Source organism: Malurus melanocephalus, unplaced genomic scaffold (assembly GCF_030028575.1).
Source record: "Malurus melanocephalus ecotype Western Australia unplaced genomic scaffold, MMel_1.1 scaffold_711, whole genome shotgun sequence".
In the NCBI taxonomy this organism is placed as follows: Eukaryota; Metazoa; Chordata; class Aves; order Passeriformes; family Maluridae; genus Malurus; species Malurus melanocephalus.
The window spans coordinates 234,043-261,168 of record NW_026623943.1 but is presented as its reverse complement, the minus strand read 5'-3'; the positions used below and the strand labels follow the sequence as shown (position 1 = coordinate 261,168).

Genomic DNA, 27,126 nt, shown 5'->3' with positions numbered 1-27,126 from the left:
CCACCTTTGGAACATCATTTCTCCCTGGAGGCCATCAAAAGCAGCCCTCTTCAGTGACTTTTGCTGGGGACATTAGAAATAGCTCACTAAAGATACCAGACTTAACACACAACATAGGCCTCCTAAGCAAAGACTGAACATGAACTTGATTCACAGACCTAATTCTGAGGAGTACTAGATTTTTGCAAGGAAGGATTTATTATCACAATTGTTTTGATTTTTATGCATTTTTAAGCATCATGTCATCACGGGAAATCTGGCTGGGAAAATATGGGGTGAAAGAAGTGTAAGTTACTTATACGTCAGCTTTGACCACTTTTGCAACCCTTAGCAGGTGATGAATTAGGCAGCTCCACAGATTCCCCAAGGTGAAACTGTGAATAGCCACTGATTCGAGGCTGTATTATTCCCTGTCACTACATTTCTTACCTGTGCTAGTAATTTTCTTTATGGTTTAATGTCTAACACTTGCAGTCCTACACGTCAAAATCAGACTTTTGCTGATTTAACGATTTTTATCAGTCTCTCTGTCCCAAAGTGTACCCAATCCCCATGAACTATGAAGCAGAACTATAATGAGGGAATTTGCAATGAAGTGCAAGGTTATGGCAATTTGAGCAGCTTTACACTGGATTTAGAATAAGCCTGGAAAATAATTATTCTGCTGCACATTTTATGCATTCTCATTTAAGTTAGAGCAGATATATTGCATGGATAATCTGTTTTTAAARAAATATATCTGGAGTTACTTTTACATACTGAGATTCTGAACTGGCAGTGAGCCTGCATTATCTAGTGCATGTATATTTTCTTGGTCAGTAAATAAATGCAAAAAATCCAAGAACTTGATATTACAAGAATTTAAATTATGTGATCTATTATTGCTATTTGATAACAGTTACAAGAGCCAATTGATGGCAGTTTTCTGTAGAAGAGAATGRTACTCAAAGAAATGATCTTTTGTCTATGCCAAAATGGGCTCCCTTACATCAACTCATGTTAGTTTAACAGATTATGATACAGGAAACTGTATCCTAATTGCATCCTAAAATTGCCTTAATAASTGGACAAGTTTCATTTGAATAAAAGTCAGTTCTATATGTAAAAGAAATTTTTAAAATTTACTTCTGATTTTTAGACAATATTAAAATTTTAATTACAAAACCACATATTAAAATCATTATTAAGCAATTGTAATTAAAGCCAATACAACAATAGTCTTACCTTCAGATCTTTTTATTGCCTTATTTGTGATTTTGAAACAATGCAAAACTTTTCAATAAAATTGGATTGTATAATGTCAATATTAAAGAGCTACACTAAAGAATAGCTATTAAGTGACATTTTTCCATGTAGAAATTCCCTAATATGGACTAKATTTCTAGCATCCATCATTGTCAATAACAAAAAACCTGTAAAAACAAAAAAGTGCTTAAAAGGAATACTCTWTGACCTTCTTTCTATCTCAAAACCAGTAGCAGCAAAATGAAAATTAATAAAAATTTTAATAAATCATTCATCAATAAAAAAGGACTTATTGACACATAGAACAGAGAAATGCAAGACTTCTGAGTAGTCCCAGAGGGCCTTAATTTTAATTTATTGAGAGGACTGCAATGTTAACTACTTTTACTTATGTTTGATTCGGTCAAAACATGTTCATATATAAAGACAGACAATAATAAGAAAAAACTGATGTAATTTCTACATATAAATCCAGGCTWATGTGAAACATACCTCTTCTAGTAAAACTGGCTGATATTCTTAAAAAAAAATTGGAAAGASAGAGAAGMTAATATTTTAGAATATACTTAGAATATTAAACTGCAATATAAATAGATTAATTTAGAATATTAAACTAGAAAACTTATAACAGCTTTTTGAGGAATTTAGTTACTGATTTCACTAAAATCAATGTTTGTTGCAGCTCTGATTCCATTGTGATTTTCATACTTTGAAATCATACTTTGAAATCAAAGGAATTATGTGAGAGAAACCATGGTAGAGCAACAAGATCATCTGTTTTTTCAAAAGGCAGCAGCTTTTCCGGTAAACATAATATTGTTTAGCACAATTCAGTGTATCAGAAGTGATTTTAACTCTTACATAAAAAGGGGTCTAAATGAATCACAGAAATCAAGACTATGAGTATATACCACTTGAATTTAAACACATTCCCTTTGAAAACRAAGGTAAAACCATTATGATTTTTAACAAGAGTAAACATAATGGGAAGAAAAAAAAATCTTCATAAATTCTATTTAGAATAAACTTGTAGCAGTTTTATAAAAAGAATATGAAAGCCAATTTTGGCTCTTATTGTGGCTAGATTTTACATAATCAAAATAAAAAATAATAATTTTATTCTTTCAGAATAAGAGCAGTGGAATAGACTGAAAAATTTCAAGTGGGAATCATTTTAGCAAAATAAAAGCAAATTGAAAAAGTAGAAAAGGAAATTGAGAYCAAAAATAAAATTGAGGATAAMTGGAGGAAAAGAATGGTCGAGACAYAGAAAACAAATTTGCCACAGAATTACATTAATAGAAACAATCCAATTTTAAAGAGCAGTACATAGGTAGAGCAATCATATTACTATTGTGTATGAATATAATGAAATCAAAAGAAAGTTCTTGGAATAGAATCAAAATASAATTTCTAAGTTCATTAGGTATCTCTAGGAGAATTGAATGCCAATGTCTATATTTAATTGCAATCATAATTCTAGAATCTTCATTTGGTCTCTGAATCATGTGTTTATGTGAAGCAAAATTTTTAGAGTTAATATCTTTTATTCAACAATTYGTTGTAGTTGGGGAAAAATTGACATGCTTGTCAGTGAAAGACTAATTGCAATTCAAAAGGCAACTGGCTGTGGAAAATTAATATTGAAGTATTTTCAGGTGATTCCAAATTATGACAGAGAAATACTTTAAAGATTCAAATCCATATACTTAGGCTTCAGAACTGAAATTCAGCTTACGTCAGTAAACAAAGATCTCCACGCATACTGATGCTGTAAGAAGGAAAGACACATCTTCAAATCAAAATGTTCCAATTTGGAAGCCTTATGTATTTTTTCATCTCATAGGATTGCAAAGTTTTCCACTAAGAAAACTCATTTTAGTGCAACCAGGATTCAAAATTCTCAAAATTGCCAGTGACAGTGGATTGTGAGGTTTCTGCTTTTGGGCCATGAAATGTTTTCTATAGATTCAGCAGGGCTTTAAAGACATAAACTTGGTAGTCCTGTTCCCAGAAACTGTGCCTTCCTGAATAGCAGAATTTCATATTCCTAGCAGSTTCAGGTTCTAACTGATTCAGCTGAGCAGATAGAAAGCATCAGCATCAAATCTACTGCCAAAGGAAAAGTTCAAAGTATCATTGCTGGCAGAAATTAGGAACCCTAAAGGGCGGCACAGATGACACTAGTATATTTACCATATGAACTTAATTAGATCAAATGGTCTGATTTTCCTTATTCCACCAGCTTTCATTCTGATTTCCCAGCTTGCAGTTATTCTCAGTCATAAGTAGAAAGTCATAAATTGGCAGCTCTAATTAGGCAAAATTGTGTATTCACAAGTATCAGAAAGAAATATAATGTAGGATTTTTCTCCCTCTTGAAATGTTAGARGAGGCTCTGTAGACAGTTTTAGTCATGGTTCATCTGTTTCATGACGCAGTGAAAGAAGGACATCAATTTTCCAGCTTKTCATGAGCTTCCAGCATGCAGTAGATGCACTGAACAATGAGATTAGAGCCCACATGCTTAAATTGAATATAAGATTAAGAAACAATTAGGTAACTGCTCTTTTGACTCCYATATTTGCAACAAAGCCCCAGTGCAACCACAGGATTACGGTATATATTAGTTGATTGAACACACAGGCTTTCTCCRCAGTAAACTCATTTATAAGATTTGTTAACACTGGCAAGGAGGTACAATCTGAAGTTATAAAATAAGTCTACTTTTAGTTTTGTTTTTCTTCCTACTCTAGAGTCACAGCTCAGTTGCTATGAATATCCAGACCATTACACCTCTTCCCTTCAGTAAAAATCAAACTGCTCATTTAAATAACCCATTTGAGGCCATAACCCATTTRAAGACAAGACCCGAACAACAAAAAAATTATATTACTATGCACTTTTCTCTTTGAAAAAACACAGTTTAAAATTGTTTAAATATACTTTTGTGTTTCTGCAGTTCTCTTGCAGCCACAAAAACTGTTCTCATATTCCTTTCTGCTCTTTCTGTAGAGATTTCCCACAATTATCCAGTTCTCCAGGACACATTCACAAGAACAGTACCTGAACTTACTACTACTCCACATTCACATATTTACGCCTACAATACTCTGGGGTTTTTTTCTTGTTCACTGACTGTGAACGCTTTTATGATTTTATAGGGCATAAATACTTAATCTTTGTCACTTCCAAATTTCTTCAAGTTTGCRATCAACAGCGTATTTACTGTGTAAATCCTTGTTCTTGTGAAGTAATCATTGTCTTTGTCTCATACAAAAATAATCATTTCACAGTCAGTAAAATCCTAAGCAGTGCTGACAAAGTCATGGTTGTTTGATGACTACAACACAGGCACCAGCTCTTCCAATATTTAAGGAAGCCATCTGCAGAAAAACAGACATAAATTAACTGAAAAGAAACAAACCATGCAAAAGATTGCCGAACAGGAACAAGCTGTGCAAAAGATTGTCAAAGTGCTGCATCAACATTATTTTAAAATGGTCAAAGGGAGTATAAGTTGCTAAAAATAAATAAAACCCAAATTACCTCACTATTGTAATTTAAAATTACTTACTCACACCTGGCATCTTTCATTTTAAAGCATGAGAATAGAAAGCAGAGTTTTATTTTAAACTTAAAATCAATTTTAGAGTTGTCACCAATTTTGTGAACCCTTRATATGCAAGGGGTTTCTGTATTTTGTAGACTGTGGCTGATGCTTCCATTTTAGTCCTTGAGGCAAGGTGAAAACTACCAATAGACAAATGTATGGTTCCAATATTCCTAAACAGGTTCAAGTGTCTATTAGAATGAGTCTGACAACTTTATACACTATTCAAGACAAGGATTAAAAACTTTAGGAGACTGTATCTTGCTGAAGCTAACACAGTAGATTCAGTTTATATGTATGTAATCACACACTGTAATTAGTGGTACTGTGTATATCACAACATTGTTTACATGTCTCCTAACTACCTCTGCAAGCATTTTTATTAATGATTTTTAATGTAAACTAGTGGTTTTGCAAAAAGCATCTTTCCAAATTAATTTTTTTTATTTCCCACAGAGCACCATAAAAATGCTTTTCTCATTAATTCAAACTAGATTAAAAAGATGGAATTCTGCAATAAGTTTAACCATTTATTGCTACATTTAAGCTTGTCAACAGAAGTTCCCCTTACAGTCATAAACAGAAATAAGAATTCTTGAGTATAATATATCTCACCTCATTTAAATGCTCATTTTAGGATAAGATCATGATTCCAAAGTAAGCACTTTTCTGCACTAACTTTAAAGGAAACTTAGAATGGCTACTTCACAAATGTTTGTGTGTCTGTGTGTGTGTGTATATATATATATATAAAATAAACTCATAATTACCTGTGTCCACTCATTAGTTTGAGGGTCATATGCCTCCATAGTGTTCAGGTATGTTTGACCATCGTAGCCACCTACTGCATATAATTTGTCACCCAGGAGACAAACACCAACAGCATCTCKAGGCATGCTCAGAGGAGCCACCATTGTCCATGTATCAGTTTTTGGGTCATACCTGAAGAAAGAAAAAGGAAACTGGGTATGTGGATAGAGGACAAGCATCAATTCATTCTGATTTTCACTTGAATATGGTCTTTTCTTTTCCTGGGGGGTAAAAATATTTTTGCATCCTACCCAAAAATACTCTTCCTAACAGCAAAAAGAAAAGATACAGATTTATTGTGTTCCCAATGCAAACATCTAGATATTGATTAGAAACTTTCACTCAGGTAATCRGCTAGAATAAACTAACAAATTTGTAGGACAGTGTGTCATAAAGAGATTTGAGAAAGATATATGAACAATATCTGGATGTAGGTATGTATGTAAACATTTTATTACAGGTTATGTATACATTTTAAGTAGGGTATTTATATTTAAACTATTATTTTAAAATTAAATATCACTGTATTTTATTTTCTGAAATTACATTATACAACAGTAAAAACTTATATATTCAGGGARTGTACTTAACTGCATTAGATTCTCCTCCTGATATTTTCTCAACTAAAGAAAGTAATACYGGTTTTAAGACAWAATCACCACTGAATTTTTAAAACTCCATTCCTTTTGTATAATGATGGTAATTTAAAATTCAAATATTTAATCTGGCTATTTATTTAAATATGCATTAASAARGTAAAATTATTTAATTTCAAAAGTCATTCCATTGTAACTGTTTTGGACAYCCAGAGAACAGAAATTTATTATCTTTTGATAGTTTGTTACTAGGAATGTCTGGAGGTTTCACTAGATACCTCAGTTTTAGATGTCAAATATTACCAAAACAAAATACTGTACCATAGTATGATAAAATCAATTTCATCTGTCCTTAAGCATCTGTACTATGTAATAGAATCATTTGACCAGTGAAGAAAATAAGTAGTTTTAGTCTACAAATCCTTTGCTTGACTTTATTWATTTGCTTAGAAGTGTAAGGTAAGTCACACTTTGGGCATGATGATTTCTCTAAAATATTAATAAAGTAAATCTATAATGGCTAACATATTATTTATAGGCCCTCTATAGTTATATAAAATTAGGTATTGAACCACTTTCTCCTACAGCTCTAAGAGACACTATCAGCCATAAATTCTATTTTTGGGGAAGAGTCAAGTTCTTTCAGCATATTTTTTTGTAGTCTAAACATTATTAAGTAGAAGGTGATAATCCTACAGAAAGCTGTAAATACATATGTTTTACAAAAGAAGAGGAAAATGCTAGGCTGCAAGAACACCAGTAACTATTTTGTTCAGTTATATTATCAATAAGCAAATCTTAGGAGTATTGTTTGAAGTCCCATGTATTTTAACTATGAAATATTTATATATTTATATAAGCACTGAAACAGCAATGCTTAATAAGTGTTTTGCTTATAACAGCCTTTTGATTCATAAATATGACTTTTAAATTGAACCATARAAGAATTTTCTGTAACCTTGTTTATATTGTCCTTGACAGGTGAATAAATATTAAGAAAAAAACATCTACTCATCTACTAGCTGCTAATCCTGGCATTTGGGGGACTTCTCAGGAAATAAGATGTCAAATATCTAGATATGTGATAAAAGTCTTTCTTAATTTWAGAGGAAAATACTTAAAAATATTGCTTGAATATGTGAAAGGAAATGACCATGTAACACGCAAAACAAAAATTTTTAATATATTTTTTCAAAGACTGTGTGAGTTTTTCAAGAACATCATTTACCTCTAGCTGAAACAGTTTCCCATCCAGTGAAATGCACCAGTGTGCATTGTATCTTTTCCTGCCTAAAGGTAATAAATGTTTAATAGACTCCCTCATACACTGCTTTTAAATTACAAGGGMCAAGGTGAGGAGGTACAAAAGCTGGAAAACAATACAACTAACATCATTGGAGCTTTTTCTTTTCTTCTCCCTTTAAACAGGTATGCAGTGCTAAAGAGAATCCTTGTAACTCAATTCTGTCAACAAAATAGAATTGCACAAGAACTTGTTGGTTTTGTAATTGCCAGGAGAATATCTGGGATTTCTTACATCCTTTTTGCTGCTAAAAGCAACTGTATATGTTATCTTTATAATAACTAGCTATGCCTCAGGCTGAGCAGGGTTATKATAAAAGCTCCTGAATGTGGAAAGAAATCAATTTTGAAATCAAGGTGAGACAAAGAGGAAAAAACTGTAGATCAAATGCCTGTTTTTAATACCTGTCAAGTTTTGAGTAACATTTGAAAAAGAAAGCTGGTCTTTGAAATATGCCAAAATATCTTGAAAATTGTATGGTCTCATGAAAAAAATAGTTGTTTTGCCTTTAAAAATGAACAGAACATTGCACTTTGCCAACTTGTGAAGCCGGGAGAAACAGTACTATTATTTTATTTCAGAATGCTTGATTCCAGAGTAAATCCTTTAAAATTGCATCAACCTTAGAARAGATTAAACTGGAAGACCTAATTTCTATTGAGCAGGATTTTAGTAGTGGCATTAAAAAAACACATATCTTCTGTCATTATATTTGCATAATCTCAAAAATAAATCTTAAAATATTATGTCTGGTTTGACAGTCTTCCAGGAGCAAACTGGTACTGGAATAAAGCACATCCTACTAGGCTGCATCGGAATGACAAAATTATTGAAGAAGACTCATTCYTGAAGAAGAGACTTAGTTAAAAAGMAGGCTTTAGATATTTACAAAAACTTTCAGTGAGATATGAAATAACTTAGGCTAATAGACCTSCCCATCACTTATTATTCTTTGTTTTCCTCAGATATTGAGGGACTTTTATTTTTTTGAAAATGATGCATTATTTTGGAATAAAAAGCCAGACACACTAAATCACATTCCAGCCATCTAATCAATCACTAGGAGGGCCATGAGAGTTTTTTCACATTTTAGTGGAGTCCACCAGTTAATTCCCATCTGCTCTATTTAAGTTAACAGTCTTACAAGTTCTTGTTTGTTAGTCCCAGCTTTTAAGCTATGAGCTGACTACCGATGAAGTACATTATCCACAGTTTTTCCTGTCAGTGGAAAAAAAATCTAGAGGAGGGACACTGTACATTGTCATTAATAATAYCAGTACTTGAAACAGCATAAGGATATGTGGTTTAACTCATTGTTACAGCCTTCCTTCAGAAAAACAAATGTAATGGAATATGCTTCATCTTCAACACCAGAAGGGTTTCCTTCTCAGTGAATGAAAAATGGAAGCAAAGCTCCCTTATAAGTACCAATAAGCAGAAGTAGTTGAGAAGATCTCATTAAGACTTTTCCTTCATATGAATTTATTTAATTGAAAATTCTTGGTTTTGTTCCTTATAAATAGAAGTCCACAAGAATAGGCCCTCTAAATGCAGGCATCATGGGATTTCCCTGATTAACTGTCCCTCTCTCGGAGACAAGRAGTATTTGGCAGTCTATGATTGCTGCTTACATATAGTAGAGATGGTAATAAGTCTAAGATTGAGAAAAATCATATGGATCACATAAGGATTTTTAACTTCTAATTTTTCAATTAAATATTGAATGCCAAGCTGGATTCAGCAGAAGAAACAACTGACATTTAATTAATCCCTTCAGAAAATAAATAAATATTTCCCAGCGTGTATGTTAAAATAAACCAGCTACTCRAAGATACGTACTTTATTGCAATCTGTACATATTTGGCGTAAATACTTGCCTTATTTTATTTYAAAGCATACAGAAAAACAGCCAAGCCTTCATGAAACATTTGAAGARTACCTTTAAATTGAATGCTACAATAACTTCATCTGTGCTGTACTGCCCTACTAGACATTCTTGAATTTGCAGAAGGTCCATTTGCAAAATTCAGGATACTGTAAATACAGGGTATAAGTCTTTTATCACCACATTAGAAAGTGACAATTTTGCTAAAGGAAGCAATATATTGTACTGTGAATATCCATCACTTAAGCAGCTATTTCTTCATTGTGTGGCTATGTTTTTAGAGTTAGAAAATACTTTTAAACACAATCCAATTTTGTGTTACAAAATTATTTCAAGCGAATTTTTTTTATCTCTTCAATGTTTAGTTTGCGACACAGCAAGTACAGTATACTGTCCTAAAATTTCTTAAATGGGATGTGAAAAGAGTGGATTTTTATGTTGGTGATAATATATAGTGGTACTGTGAATAAAAAGGGATGACAAAAAGTTTCCAAGAAATTATCTTTTACAGACCTTTATAGAATTTTTCAAGGAAGCATTAATTARGCATTTCTTGGGTTAAAACAACCTGTTTAATTTAACCATAACAAAGCTAAGGAAATAATGCTGCCAGATATTATTTTGTGTAAGAAATAAGCACTTATAATTTGATACCTTTCTACATAGTCCAGCAGTCGGGAACAGTGATTAGAAGCAGGAGCATCGTGACCTCCAACTGCATAAAGAAAACCATCACATGTAGCCACTCCTACGCCTCCTCTCCTCTTACACATAGGAGCACACATATTCCATTTATTTGTGTGAGGATCATAATATTCCATTGAACTCAARCATGAACTTCCATCCCGACCTCCAACAGAATATAACCTAAGAAAATCCACACAAATAAAAGCATTGTTAGAACAAGAGCTCAGAATTGCAGAAAAAAAGCCCAAGGAGTATCTCCTCTTTTATCTGACATCAGAAAATAGAAAAAYAGTAATACTTTTAAATCATRTGAATCTCATATAGTGAGCAAATAYGGATGTTTTCAATATTATTACCAAACTCACATACAATTTAGTGCTTTTTCCATCTGAATAGAAAGGAAGATTTTTTTTTTTTTTTTTTTTTTTTTTTTTTTTTTTTTCAATACTGCGTATACAGTCAAGAGCACCACAAATTACATGCAGGTATGTTCCTGTAGATTTATAAATTATGCAAGCAGTATTGCTGCTTAAGCTTATCATCTGTAAAATGGAAGTGCTAATTTATAATTGGTAATCCAGACAAATAAGAAATATGCAATCCATTTATWATCAATGCATATCAATTTATTATCAATAGTTTGATTATGCAATCAAACTATTAAGGACAAACAATATCGAAAATTTGATCTGGCATTCAACAAATTCCACATAAAGATCATGGGAGCTCATCCACATAAAGATCACATGGGAGCTCATGTTCAGAATGAATTTTACCCTTACAATATAGTAGAGATCAAATATGAAATGTGTTTCAGTTAGGAATATCACATTATGCTTTAAACATGGATTTTTWAAAAGWACAACCTMGGTTTCAAGGCTCTTGCTTATGTTGAAGAAAAGTCTTACTCATACTAACAGTAATATGTCTATTTGGAAGAAAATTATAACCCCCAAGCACTGTGTGTTGTTTTTCTTCATCAGAATGTTTTATGAGGATGGAGTTAGGTTGGAAAGTCATGGAAAACTTCTGAAAACTATTTTAAACTTCAAATGATAAAAATGTGGTTTAACAGAAAAGATGTGTTTGTAACTATCTGCAGGCAAGAAACTTGTTTCGTTCTACTCTTTATAATGGGTCCCGGGAGGAAATGGTTCTGATTGTTCTTTTCCACTAACACCATGCTGCATTCATTTCTTACATGAATCTTTTTGCAGTCTGTTGCCTTTTATACAGTGCCTGGAGATTAACTAATAGAAACACAGGCTATTTTAAAGTCCGACCACTAAGCAATTTCGGATGTGAAAGCTGTCTCTGTAAAGCAATTACTCATTTGGAAGCTTTTACTGTCCTAAGCACTCCATGAATTCAGAGCCATTTAAATGTGCATTTGCCATTACATTTCATTGGTATGGATGCTGATGAATAAGGAAGTGCTGTACAACCACTAAATATGTCACTGAAGCCTGGGAACAGTTTGGCACTCCCTGACAGACGTACTAGAGCTCTGACTAAAGCACCCAGGAGAATCTGTACTCCTCTATCAGAGATACTGAAGCACAAACACATTTTCTACAACTATGTTTTTGGATCCAGACCTGATGCATTTAACTTTCTTTATGGTTATCAGATATCTACAGATGAAATCAATATTAAAGCACCCAAATCTGTTAATCTGTGGATGTCTACAGTGTATAACTTGCTGTTATGCTCCAGGTAGTCAGCTGAGCCTAAAGAACAGCACTTTAAAAAATTTAAACGTGATCAAAAACATTTACAATAATATAAATGTAAATATAAGTATTTGCATGTAGGTGTCTGCAAGGATTTTATCTTTATTTTCACAGATGTGACTTAGTTCAGCTACCCACAGACAGTGTTAAAATATTTTTTGTGACATTTAGGTATGCTGGCATTCCTTCCAGGCTGAGATATATGGCAAACAGTATACAGCAGAAAAATTCATGACTGCTGGCACCCTGAAGCAATTTAAATGGCAGTAGACAACTAGATGTCAGTAAGTGAACCAATCCCCAAAAATATAAGCCATTATTAACACTCCTAAGATTTGCAAATGYATTTCTAAGTAGATATTTGGACATGTAAACACTGAACACCATTTGAAAAATGCAAAGAATCAACACTTTTGCAGACTTCAGTGCAATAATCTTGTGTACCCCTAGTTAAAATACCCACCACTTTGCTATTTCATCATCTGGCATTAAAGTTCTTATTTATTCCATTGTCTATCAACTGAAATAAATCCATAAGYTGATATTTGCCCACTGAAAGTGGAAGATACTTTCTTATTCCTCCATTCGTATTCAGACAGCTAATAAAATGTAGCTGAAGGCTCTCTTGAGTTGCTGGTAAAAAGACAGCAAAGGCTGTTCATAAGTAGCTGATAAAACTTTCAGCCAGTGACTGGGACTACCTGGTCTTTTGCTAAAATTATCACTCCTATTTAGAACAAAATTAATTTTCAAAATCATATATAAGAATTATCATTTTAGAGTTTGTGTTTCTATCTTTGCAAGGAATCATTAATATATATATATATATTTTTTATTTCACAAAGGTGAAATAAAAATAGTTCAGACAAATAAAAATTGGAAATCAGGTAATAAGCTCTGKTTGTGGCTGAGCTTGAACACTTCAGTCAGAAATTGCTTCCAAGGCTTCAGCCAAATTTCCAAATCCATGTTCACAAATACCCAAAATGACAGAACAACTCTTCAATAAGTGCTGAATACTCAGRATACTGTACAGCTATCTGAAATTTTTGAAATACTTATAATCAAAGATATTTTGTAGTCTTACTTCCTTCCTGCTTAGGGTCCTATTTTATTAGGTGACTTCAAATTAATCCACTTTTTCAGCTTTATCTAGCTTGGTAATAGTTTGTAATAAAACTTCTATAGGGAAAAGTATAATGTATTTCTCTGAATTAGCTGAATTGCTCTTCATCGTGTATCCTACAATTATAAAAATAATAATTAGATATCTCTGCTTAGAGAGAGAGATCAATATGGAAAAGAAATCATCCAGTACTGAGCACTGTTATCTCCACAGTGAAAATTCTGCCTGTGGAGATGTTATAGATTTCTATTCTCAAATGATCCACATTTCAGCTGATTCAGATACCGTGAATAGATATGAAACCAGACTAAGTTCAGTCTCTTCTGTCTTTTCAGGATTTTTTTTTTACTTCTCGTACTAAGATGGAGAGATTCCTGAACATACATACATATATATATATATATAACTATATGTATAATTGGCTGGGAAAATGAAGTAGAGGTTTCAAAGTAGGAAGCATTAGGAGAAATCATGACCAGCTGGATCAAAAGCATTTATCTCAGTTCTGTCATCACAAACCTTTGATAACAACTCAGAAGAGCCAGTTTTAAATTCAGTTTGACAAGTCAGCCTCAAAAGACCAGACTGCCTTTGATGTGAGGTGGTATGGCTTGTGAAAACAGTTGAATCATGCCCTTGCTGCATTTCTTAATGAGGTTTTGCCTTTCAAAGTTCTTTGACTATGAATATCAAAGACCTTAGCCACTCTTTTGGTTAGGCCCTTTTATACTCTTTTCTGGCCTTTCAGTGTGTCTGAAAGAGCAGCAGAGAATTACTCTTGTAAAAAAAATACCTGCTTGGTAGAAGTGAGGGGCCAGTAATAATTTTCATCAGTGCTGGCCTACTGAACCTGACCTAAGAATCAGAATACAGGAGAGGAAAGATATTTATCTATGCTGTCTTGATTAAGTCCATGTAGTTCACTGGCAAAAGTTGAAAATACAGTWATTTTGTGGATGGGAAGCACCAATGAAGTCTTATTTCTGCATGTAAATTTGGAAAGGCATTTCTTGTATTTACTATGCAGTAGTGAAGTAAATTAAAAAATAGAGTTTGACTCAAAAAGCAATGGAAAAAAATAGAGTTATAGAGTAAGTGCCTGGMATAAAATCAATAGTAACTACTGATAAATTTGATGGGAGGGCTTGAGAACCTGATCTAATGGCTGGTGTTTCTGCCCATGGCAGAGGGTTTGRAACTACAAGATCTTTGAGGTCCCTTCCAACCCAAGTCATTCCATCATTCTGTGACATAAAATATTGAGAGAAAAAACATTCATTGCATGGTCAACAGTCAGCTAGTCCAAAAATTTTGATGTATGGGTGGCAGATGAAGACAAGGGCATAGTGGGGGGCATACAMACTAAAAGATGCAGAGTTGTAGTAAACGTTCAAAATAGAGGTGTGATTCAATCATCTGGGACCTGGCCACAGAATAGCTAGAGAAAATAGGCTCATCAAGTTTAACCCAGCAGATCAGCAAAGTCTTTAGAATCCGCTGTGTMTTCTAACAATCAGTTTCTAAAAATAAAGGTATCCTAGCTGCATAGGCATCTGCTTTTGGACTGTAGGAAAAAGAGTGGTTTTACTGTAAAATTCATGATTTTTTTACCATTCTAAGAGTTACATATATTTATCTAGCTTGTATCTTTTTAAGGCTAGCCTAGCCCCAGAGAAAAAAAAAAAAAACAAAACAAAACCAACAAACCTGTGCCGAGTCTCTTATTGTACAGGCTGCATGAAAAATAACAGGTTAAATCTTCCTTGAAAAAGAGAGACTGCGATGCACTTTGAATTAAATTGTACATTCACTGAGCCGCGTGAGACCCCCATGTAGGAAATACGAATTTGTGTGCAAAAGTACAAAAGATCAGACCAGGGCACTGAATTAGTAATAAGCCTTAATGATTCTGCTAAGAGCAAATGCCACAGATAGTTTATTATATGATGCATRAAAGCCAAAGAAGCAGAACTCCTGGAGGAGGTTGTAATCAGCCACACAATCAAGTTTTGTAGGTGGTTATATGAATGTAATACATTGCTAATTCTCTCGTGCCAAACACCGAACTACTATTAAGGACTTTGTGGAATTATTAACCTTTGTCTCTCCAAGGTCAGTCCAAAGCAATTATATTCCTGGTGAGAGACTAACTACAAGATGATTTTGAGAACCTTTCTGGTGCTYACACTAATTTGGTTTGAATTGTGCTATTTTTCTTAAAAATGAAGGTTCAGCAGGCTAAACTTTCTGATAGTCACTTTGTAAGAGTGCATGATAATCACAAGGGATATATTAAACTAAAGCAACTGCTATTTACAGCAGGCACAATATTGATCTAAATAACACAAGTTTCTTCCCATTTTTTCTCATTTAATGACCTGAAACCAAAAACATTCCACTGCGCATATGCCAACATCTCTATTGGCCAGCTTTCTGTTTCCATTCAAAATGAAACAGAGAATAGCTGGGAAAGCACTGCCAAAACAATAATCCAATTTATGAAAATCCATTACTGAATGAATCCAATTATTGCAAAACTGGTGGAACTGAATGAATGTAACTGAATAAAAATAGGTAAATACCTATAAAATAAAAATCTTAAAGCTACATCGTTATTAAAGTCCCTCTACCTAACTGGCAAAACTGAAAATGTAAAAAATTAATGGTGTGAAGGGAAAAATAATAAATATGTATCTACAAATGCTTTTTTTAAAAAAATAATCATTGGTATGTTCTATTTCTATCAGTACTTACTAAGAATTAATCAAATGTGGAGTATTAACTAAATTCTATCATCTGCTACAGTTAAGTAAGAGACAAAATTTGATATTATCAATTGATAATAAATAATTACTTAAAGGACACAACCAGAAAATCACTGGCTTTTTATAGCAGACTGTCCTTCAACAAAAATACAAAAAAGTATCAGTATCTAAGGMAAACAGGAAAAAGGAAGGAAATGCACTTGAGGGAGAGAGATGAGGCTTGCCAAACAAGTCCAGTTTTAAAGATGTATTGAATTAAGAGGATCTATGCTTAAGGGTTTTTTCCTGTAGAGGAAAATATCTCTGGGTCAGCTTATGCATCTTGCCTGTAGTATTTGCATTGCATTCTCCTGCTCAAAACAATCACAGGCTGCTCTGCCTGTGGACAACACCACAGTGGAGTGGGAGGTTATCTTCCCAAGGACTGCAGCCCATGGAGAGCCCATGATGGAGCAAGGAAAATGCATGAGGAAAAAGGAGTGGCAGACAGAAACAATTATGGGCTGGCCACAACCCCCATCCCCCTGGACCATTCAGGGATGGGGCTATAAAATGATAAGATTATACAAGATACAAATTGAGCCAGGGAAAGGGGGGAAGAAAGGTTCTACTATAATATTTGGGGTTGCTTCTCCCTAGCCAGAATCTATTTTCATTACTAATAAATTGTATTAATTTTCCCCAAATCGAGCCTATTTTGCCTGTGATAGCAATCAGTAAGTGATCAGATAGGAATTGATGGGGAATAATATTCTCTTGAAGTATTTCTCCTTGTTCTTTTACTTCCCTTCAGAGACAATGAATACTTATAAAACCTTTTTTTCTCAAATAAAAGCAAAATATTTAAAAGAATACTTATGCAGCTCTATTTTTAAAAGTTAAGATTAAAAAATTCCTTGCTTTTTTAATCTATTACATACCAACAAGAGTATGTGGTATTTAATAAAAACAATAGCAGCAGAGGGAAATACCAAGTTCGCTGTAGCACATATTTGAGGGCGCGGTAATCAATTAAGGGCAGGATTCCCTTCTCTTTGATTCCACAAGATGTTACCTGAGATTGAACTGCTTGCCAGTGTGTGTCAAAGTCATTATTTTTGACACTTAAGGCACTGCTATGATGTTTTACCATTTAAAGTCAACTTGTGGATCATATCAACAGCTGAGTATTTTATCCTTTTGTAACACAGATTTACTGATATTTGTTAAAGTGATCAAAAATAAAGGGCTGGACTTTCTGCCATGAAAGCTACAGTTGCTTCAAAAAATATTGACAATTTTGAATATATCAGTAGAAACTAAAGAATATATTTTGCAATGCAGTCTGTGTGGCCATATATAATAGAGCAATATAGAAAAACTTCAGTTATGGCAGTGACACACAAATATTTGGAATAAGATAAATCTGTATGATACAGAGAATATCTTTAAGGTGTGTGTTCCTGAGGAAATATGTATACTTAATTTTGTTTTTACTTAGAGCTACACCATTAGCATAAAATACTTTCTAAAATTAAATTAAATTAATGTTGTAAAGGTTTAGTGCTCTTAGGGAAAGTGTCGTTCATATATTAGAATTTTTAATAGAGGGCTAGTAAATAACTATGGTATTAGCTATAAATTTGGAGGCATTTACATTTTAAGTTATTGAAATGATTAGTATTTATTGGATTGAAAGTGTCAACTAGATTTTTCTTTTCTTCTTGAGTTAAAAAATGAGAAAATTAAGAAAATCTTGAAAGAGTAAGTGATAATAAAAAATAATTCTGGAAAATAGAAGACTTTTTCATACTTTTGATTCCTTGGAGCTTCTAACCTATACTGTAGAAAAATCCTATTGTTTCAGCACTATCTGCTGACAACTGTAGAATGTCACTTACATAGCAGAAATTTCACACTAGTTACACACCACTTATATCAGCCCAAAAGAATTCAAATAATTAATCCCAACTTTTGATTTGTTATCTGCATATGAAAAAGACCACCCTCTCCCAGTTATTTCAAAGTGTAAACGGCCATTTCACATTTAATATTTTAACACCCATATCTATTGCTGATCAGAGGAAGTTCATGCACTCTTTCTTTTCCAGTCTGTGCAATAGGATTGATAACAGTAACAAGGCAGAAAGGATGATGTTCTTTCCCATGAAATTCTATACTTATGGCACGTCCTACAACACCTACCAAAACATGTTAAAAATTGGTGAAGACATCAAGTTAAAAATAAATGCGTGCGCRTGTGTGTCTGTGTACATATATAGTAAGGATAACACACTTCACTCTTGCGTTACTATTTTACTACAAGAAACACATGAAAATGAAGGAGATGGAATCTCCAAAGTCTCAGTATATATTGTTAGTGGCACCCACAACCCATTGGTGGCTTGTTGACTTGGGAAAAGAAAAATATTACTGAAAGTGAAAATTCTCAGATTCCAGTCTTTGGTGTTGGATAAAAAACACATAATATTACTCTTTCTATGAATTAATCAACAGGCATTTGGAACCTGATGACAGTTTTGTGGGCATGATTGTGTTGTCCCCCTGTTATTTTTATTCCATCTCTATTTTCCTAGGTGAAATGAAGCTATTTTGTGCATCTGTTCCTTTGCCAACTGTAACAGTTTCAGGATTTTCTTTTGCATAACAGGCATTCTTTACAGTCATGGTACACTATATAAGCTTTGCAATTGCACCTGGACTTCCTTCAATACCATAACTCCACACAATAACCCAAATAACATAAATATTTCCAATATTAATAAAACTTTATCAATTTTTCAGTAGCATTTCCATTCTTTTTCCCCCGGATTTCTTCTACTGTTCTTTTTTTCTGTGCTTACAATGTACAGAGCTTTTTTCACCTCTTTCACTTCTTAACATTAATTTTCTTCAAACACAAGGCTTTTTAATTCACATACTTACTACTAAATACCTTATTTGTGTTGCTTTTTAAGATCATCCAAATGGTACTGCATCATGTGTCCAACATGAACCATACAATATTGTTCCCTTTGATGCAACTTGGGATGGTCTGGTAATTTAGCTAACTTGCTCTTGCTGTTAGACTTTTTTAACCAAGACAGGTATTTAAGGAATTCCAGGGATAACTGTGACATTCTAGTTAATGCATACAGTTTATTTTTCTTCTTCAAATCCCTGTAGAGTTCACCTTTTTTTTCCCCCATCTTAAATATTTATTTCCTATGTAAAATAACACTAGATAAATTGTTCTGTTGAAATTCTGGTAAAATAAATTTGTCATGTGTCATTCTTTTATTTAGAAAACCATCTAGCTGTTTTATTAGTTGTCCTAGATGTCTCTTACATCTAGGCAGACAGTTAAGAAAATAAATATCACTGTGCTCTTCATTGAAGGAGGTAACTACTTCATCCTATTTCTCTGGGAAATGTGAAGGTAACAATGAGGTGACCTTTGTGCTGTGAGAGGAAGATATTCCATTAAGTCCCCCTGGGTGAAACAATACTGCAACTTCTGAATGTAATAAGGCAACATGATTATAGAAGAGAACACTGTCAAATGCCATTATTTTAAAACTTTTTGTAAAAATACTTCAGATACTTATTTCTCTGCATGTCTGAGAAAATGAGAAGGATTTTATCACTTGAATAATTAAATATTTTCAAGATTAAGTTATGATGCATGTGTTGATACAGTCCTTTTAATGTTTTAGAAAAGATGATGATGATATAAGAATTTCAGTTTAAATTTTAAAATTTATTTCAGTGAAATAACATTCATTTCAGTGTGCCCTGTTTTGCCAAGTGCAGATAGTATTGTATTCAGTTTGTTTGAGCAGCAAAATAATTGATCATTTACTTGCATGGTCTACATAAGTGAGCTTCAAAAACGCTTCAATACATGGGGAACTAATAGGAAATTAGTTAAAAAAAATCACCTCACTTAGAGTCTGAGGAGATCAGAATATGAAAGCTTTAATTGTTTTAATTTGTTACCATCATAAGCTGATAGAAAAATATTACTTCCATTTTTCTTCTTAATTTAAATGGAAAACAAATTAAGCCCACTATAGAGCAATGGAAGATCACAAATGGAATAGTTTCCGACACTAAAACACAAAAGAACAGACTGCATTTCTTCAAGTCTTTTAAGAAACTCACATTTGAAATATTTAGCATCCAATATCCATTTTATATGAAGTACCCAAAGCAGTGTGAGGGATACATACATATGATAGTTTATAACTCTCACTTCAAAGACAATCTAATGTATTAACTTATTTACTTATTTARTTCACTGCAGAACAAAGAAATAATGAATAAGCAATAAAAACTCCTCAGAACTTCCATACTAAAATATTTTTTCCTTTACTTAATGTTAAATGCATAATCTTGTTTCTCATTGAGATATCCATTTCCAATATCCCGAGGAATGTAGCACATGTCAGTTGTGTGGAACAGCAAGGTAGCAAGAATAGCACCTGAGAGTTAAAAGGTTTGGTCCCTACATTTGTTTGCCAGTTGTAKTTTCTTGCATAAGGGATACTAAAGATGATTATTTGGCTTAAAAAATATAAATCAATAGACTATTTCTATTTGTTGCAGTGAGACCACTGCTTTTCAGTTTTCAGTGGTGTCCATTCTACCTTTCTGGGTCACACGTAACCTCTGTTTTAATTTAAACATGTTTGGTATAAGTAATGCAAAATTCAATTGAGATTTTATCAACTGGGAAGCATTAAATATATGGTCAGCTACACAAAAGAAACAAAGCTGGAATATATATACATAATCATAAGCAACTCCTCATGATCTTAGATCAATATCTCCAGGGTTATTTGTCCAGATGTTTATTGTCTAGATGTTACTTCTGCTCGTGTCTTGCACGGCTTATGCACCATTGAAACCAGTTTCTTGTAGAGTAACAGGGTTGTTAACACAGCTTTGACCATTTGATCTACTCAGGAACATTTCAATGCCACTGCAACTTAATAAAGGAAAGCAATGACAATTAAGCTTCATTGGTTTTCAAAAGAAGTGTTTCAATTGTGTAAGCATACCCTACTCACTTGCCATTTAAAGCTGCAACTCCAACAGTGCTTCTGGCAATTGACATACTTGCCACAAATGTCCACTGCTGACTTTGAGGGTCCCACCTCTCAACTGTGTTCAAATAACTCCAACCATCATGTCCTCCCACTGCATAAATGGGCCCTTCAAGCACTGTAACTCCTAAAATGGAGGAGAAAGTGAGAGAAGATAGATAAAAGCATGTTTCCTGTGTCAGTAGTAAAAGATAATCTTTTTTTTTTTTTTTTTCCAAAACACAACCACCAAATATATTTGTATATTTAAAATGAAAATGGAAGCACTAATTTGAGATTTGATTAATTAAGAATTAACAAGCAGGAATAAAATTAATGCTGCTCCACATGGCTCTATGAAAAACAGGTCTTGTCAAACTTAATTTCATTCCTTGAAAAGAGTGTTTGCTTCATGGAATAACCTGTCAATGATATGATCCTCTCACTTTTCTGTATTCTCTTTAGTATCTCATAACATTCTGACCACGAATAAGCTCTTTAGAATAGCAGTAAAGCACACAATAAATTATGGACTGGATACCTGATAGATCTCAGATTACTGCCAATTTAAGGGGGATTTCACTGAATGGAATTGCTTATACAGGGCTCCGCAGAGAAGAGAAGAGAAAGAATCTGTTTTTTCACCATTTTTGTCAATCAAGTAGAAGAAAATAGACAATGTTTCAGGACCCCTGATGAACTGGTACAGAATAAAAAAAAAAAAAAAAAACAAAAATTTTGTCAATCAAGTAGAAGAAAATAGACAATGTTTCAGGACCCCTGATGAACTAGTAGAGAATAAAAAAAAAAAAAAAAAACACAAAAAGATAAAAAAAAAAAAAAAAAAAAAAAAAAAAAAAAACACATTTGAAGGCTTGAGCAAGTAATTAGAAATTAAGGCGGCTTCCTCAGTTTTACACTAACACAAAAAAAGAACCAACGAGACACCTTCACAAAAAAAAATAACGTTGGATATATGAAGATCCTTTTAAATACTGAAGAAAAGTAAAACATAATGTAAATGTGAAAAGTGAAGTAGGAAATATTTTAATAAGAATTTTTTTTTTTTTTTTAACTAGGAGGGGTTTGAATCACCCAGTCAAAGGAACTGATGAATTCTCTATCTCACAGTCTCTTCAGTTAAGCTTAGAAGGCTCTGGAAGACAAGTTATAGCTAAGCACCATTTGTTACAAGACAGTGAGCTCAGTAATTCCATCTATGAATCCATGATTCCAAATGAGCATCGCTGTGAAAAATCTCAGGCTAAATCCAGTCCTATTCTAAGTCAATGTCTTTTTTTCTCACTCCATTTCACATGATTTGAACTCATGAAAAGTCAGAAAACAGTAGATCATTAAAGTTTCAGAGAATGGCTTTACTTTTTCTTGCAGAAAAGTCTATCTTTAATTTAAAACAATGTGAACTTTCCTCTTTCTGTGTAGGAATGTTTTGCTCTATTTCAGAAAACTAATTCATTAAAAGCTGATTTAACTTTAAAGTTATATTTACCAATGAGTTTGAACATGTTTCATCTCAGTGTTCACAGAAAGTGTTCCTACAATTTGTATGTTGATTTTCCTTTGTCAATATTTTTTAACTTAAAAAGGAAAATAATTCAAGAAACCCTACTAATGCCTACAAACATTTTCCCCCAAATGAAGGTTGAGCCTCATCTTTTTCTATAGAACTCATTCTCCAATTGTTCTAATTGTCTTGCCCACAAATGCTTTCAATTCAATCACATGTTCCAGTTATAATTTTTCCAGAATATTAAAGTGATATTTGAGATATTCCAGAATATCAAATATTAAATTGAAATCATGACAATGAAAGCTGATAAGCTCATTGCACTAATATAATGTTACTTTCTCTGTGCATTTCTTACTTTTGCAAATTAGCTTTATACAGAAAATAGTCTTCAATGGCTTCTCTGTTCTTCTCATGAGAACTTTTGAGTTTATAGACAGCGGGTAGAACTCTGTGAGATGCTTCTGATTATTTCCTGCTGATTTTTTCCCCATTGCAGAAAGAAACATATTGCCCACAGTAGTTTCTCGCCCCCTTTTGTGAAAGCTGCTGCACAAACTGTTGCATCTGCTGGGTGCCTCTGTTACCTGTGCTCAGACCCACTTGTTGATGAAGGCCCACAGTCTGATTCTTACATTTTCTAAGAAGCCACGTTGGGAAAGTTCTAATCAATGCAGAAGTATTTTCTATCCACATTAGGCAGTGTTTGCACCATATGTTTCAAAATATTCTAATGAGAAGTAATGATAATGTAATCATCTCCCCCAAGGAAATATATAAATACACATTTTATATTACAGCAGCTGCCTCATATGAGAAGTTTCAATATTCAAGCATTGAATTCAAGCATTTGAATTTGTTTTAAGCTTAGGTGCCAGAACTTCTATGTGATTTTTATATCACACATATGGATTAAAGGGTAGGCCCRAATATGTTGCTTGTAGCCTCCTCATCACACAGGATACACTGCAATACATCCCTTCTCTGACTGAAGTTACTGAACAGTCTGTGATAACAGCAAATGGCAACACCACAATCAAAATCTTAAGGGATACATTCCCCAAGATCACAAAGCAAAATATTTTCCCTTACAATTCATGAAACAAGACTATTCTCTTTTCTGAATGTTCCAGGTCATTTGTTTTAATAGAAGAAAAAAAATTAAATGCACTGTAAGTAGTCTGTGTTGAAATGTCAGAGTTACAATCCTATTAGCACACTGTAGAATTCCTCCTCCATAAAGAGCAAAGGTACTGAACTTTATATACCTTTTGTTTTTTTCTAAATGGTGCAGCCAATTTCTGCTTGGTCTCTTGAGATAAAATTTTTCATCTTTTTTGTAGTCAAGATACTGAATAGTGTGTTAGAAAGTCAGAGTTCATTTCAACTTAATGAAACCAGTTTTCGTGCTCGTTATGTGTCCTACAGTAAACTGACGTCAGAGTATACAATTTTGTTTTCTGTCACCTATGCCCACAAGATAATAAACATAAACCTAGATTTACACTCAGAATGTAAACAATGTTTTTTTATTAAAACATATTTTATAGAATAAGCTTTTCCTGCATCTAAATGAGAATTTTTTTTCACCTCACACTTGAGCTCTTATTTGCCATTAAACAAATTGCACAGAAGAATAATTCTGTTAGCACTTTCAGGACACTTTGCTAAGAGAATAGAAATGACAGACAGCCCTCATAGCTTTTCTTCCTGTGCCTCATGTTCAACAATTTGGTAACACCAGMTGAAGGCACCAGAAGAAAAGAAAAGAATCCTCTTGGATTAAATTCTTCATATGATGCTAGTGCTCTGCTGTTCTCTGACAAAAGCAGTAACGCATTCAGAAAGGGAGCATTTTACTGTAAGAAAATTACATTAAATAACCAAAGTTATTATTGATCTGCAAAAAGAAACTGGAAATTGGTGGAATCAGGTCTTATTTTTTTAATTTGTAGAAAATAATTATTCTGGCATTGAAGAAGTAATTTGTTCTACCCATCTTTTGAAGAATTGTGATGAATGACACTGTGAACAGTTTCGCTTTCCTAGTTCTCATGCAGTTACTGAACAGCTGAACCAACTATGAACATCTCTTTTAGGAAAGAAAGCAACTTGTTCTCTTAAGAGGAGATATGCTTTCAGCAACATATTGAGTAAAGTGCAGTAAAAACAGTATGGAGAAACCTCAGTGTTTTCCTGAACAAAAAAAGTACCTGGAAAATAATTCTCCTAAGCAGTGTGACTTCAAAATTTGTAAAAGCAAACAGTGTTATTTTTAAATTAAATGAGATCTAAAAAATTAATTGTCCAGTTTGCAATGGCAGGCATTTTATTTTTGATTGCCTTCATGAAGCTATGCAGCAAAAACCCCATTATGTCTAACTAATAGGTGCGGAGATCTGTACAGTTCCAATTATTTATACTTGAAGACTGGAATGGGATTTTAAATTGCTTTTCTGTGATGATACAAAATAAAGGAGTACTGCCTATCATATTTTTAATTCTACATTTCTTTATCTTCCTGATGGACCTAATTTTACAAAGTGAAATTTTAAACAGTGTAATCTTTTTACAAAAAAAAAAAAAAACTGTTTATATAGTTTCATACTGACACTTGGATATAAAATGTCAAAGAAAGAATTATCTGGGGTGTTAGCTTTACTGTAGTCTCTGCATTTTGAAATTTGTTGAGACATGAAATTTCAGCTAAGAAGGACAATATTGTATCCAACAACTTATACTATAAATGAAGACATTACCTTTCAAGAAGATGACGGTCACATCATGACATTGAAGGTGAAAAGACAAATCAGTGGTTGGTTATCCAGATATTAAACTTGATCAAGTAACACCCAGACTTTATTCCATCCTTTTAAGCTCTGCTTTTATTTAGTGACCAGGTAGAAGCACATTTCTAACAATCTCCTTTCTCATCCACTCCCACAAAAGCATATTTATATAATTTTGTATTAATTGTAATTAACATGGCTGCTTTTACTTACTCTTTTCTTTCCCTCCTAAGTCTTAAGCCACATTTCTTCCATAGTAGTGATGTGAAAGAAAGTAAAATCCAATTTGCTTTAAATTAGGCATCATGAATTAAATGATGAATTAAACCTCATATTCAGTCCTCAAAGTCATAATATTAACTATTGACTGAGTGTGAAACACAATTGCTGTCCTTGGGATGCTGCATATAGGACTGCCATAGGCCAAGCTTGGAATTTACTGTGTCATTAGTTAGAGAATTAGACCTGACCTACCTTCCTTAATGAATACTCAGTGACTCAGTGTTGAAAATACTTATCCCTATGTTTACTCACAAGCAAGTATCAAGGTTGATTTAAAGAATTGTATCAATATCACTGCCCTCTTGGGCCAGAAGATATTACACTCACATGCTAATATAATACAAATTTATAGAAGCAAAGATCTGCCTTTATTTACATTCAGTTTTGCAGATAAGACACTAGGTTCTCAACTCTGCCATACTATTATCCTCAGTACATGACTCAGAAATTATAATAAGTGTTGCTATTATGATTTGTAAGTCTTTAGTGAATCGGGTCATGATCTATTACTTAATAAAGGTGCAAAGTACAAAGAAAAGCTACTCAACTCAGAAAACAAATCCCTGTAATGTTCCCCATGATTAGGAGAAAAATCCAAAGCAAAAATCTAATATACATGCAAATCAAAATTGCAGAGAAAATAGTTACAAACGTTCAAGCCTCATGTCAACCCACAGTGAAAGCAGTTAGAATGGTATATTTTTCCAGACGTTTCACATGATAAWAATAACAATAATTTAACTACACGGAGGTACTTAATACTAGTTAATGTTGCCTAAAAGAAAGGCAAAAACTAATTTCAATCTCATTGAGATTAATCTAATCTAATCCAAACTAATTTAATTCTGAAACTAATCTCTTACCAGCTGATGCTGGGGTAAAGATCACAACTATATCAGAGGATTGTTATACTCTGGTAAACTATCTGTTGAGGAACTATTCTACTCAATGTTTAGGTAGTGATAGGTTTGGGCATTTTTGTATACTTGGATTTTTCAGAGGTGATGATTTGTGCACAGAAATCACCACATAAAGATGGATAACACACATCCTCACTATAGCACTGCTTTATGAGATGCTGATGTACCCAGAAAAATGAACCATTGCAGAAAAATAAGATATTTACCACAGGATCTTGAGTTGAACATTTATGGGACAAGAATCTTTCTCAGATGACCCCAACTGACCAAAGTGATATTCATATCTGGAATATCATTGCCCAGGGCARTAGAATTTAGTCCATATCATATATATGATAGCATGAAATGTTATAATATAGTATTTTCAGTTGTCTGCATGTTCTAACAAACCAATATCTGGAAAAGCTTCCTTTATCCAATGTTCTAGCTGTTTGGGACTGTAATAAACATTATACAAAAAAATATGATTATATCATTCAAGAATTATTTATAAATAGTTGTTCTGCAATATTGGAAAATTAATTAATCATAAATAATTACAGTTTGATCATACTAATAGGGTATGACCTAATCTGTTGGTTTCAATGCTAATTCMATTCTCTGCATTTTACTGGCATTTCCTTCTTCCTGCCTTTTGTCTCTGGCCTCCAGGTTAATATATGCCCAGATGTCCAGAATGGAATCTCAGATTCTCATGTATCYGGCTATTCAACGCTGTACTTTTTAATCTCCACATAGGGGTTTCTTTTGCATACAGACAGCATACATAAAATTTGAA

At 33.1% G+C, this 27,126-nt stretch overlaps 1 protein-coding gene across 1 annotated transcript in view; it reads right to left on the bottom strand.

The window, feature by feature from the left end:
* Positions 1-2,472: 2,472 nt before the first annotated feature.
* The window catches only part of KLHL1 (kelch like family member 1), a 174,803-nt gene continuing 150,149 nt past the window's right edge, over positions 2,473-27,126 (bottom strand). The window contains exons 8-11 of the mRNA XM_057384477.1: positions 20,815-20,977; positions 10,107-10,319; positions 5,629-5,800; positions 2,473-4,631 (exon numbers count right to left, since the gene is read on the bottom strand). Coding sequence (XP_057240460.1) covers positions 4,572-4,631; positions 5,629-5,800; positions 10,107-10,319; positions 20,815-20,977 — 608 coding nt within the window. The 3' untranslated portion in view covers positions 2,473-4,571. The remainder of the gene's footprint in view (positions 4,632-5,628; positions 5,801-10,106; positions 10,320-20,814; positions 20,978-27,126) is intronic.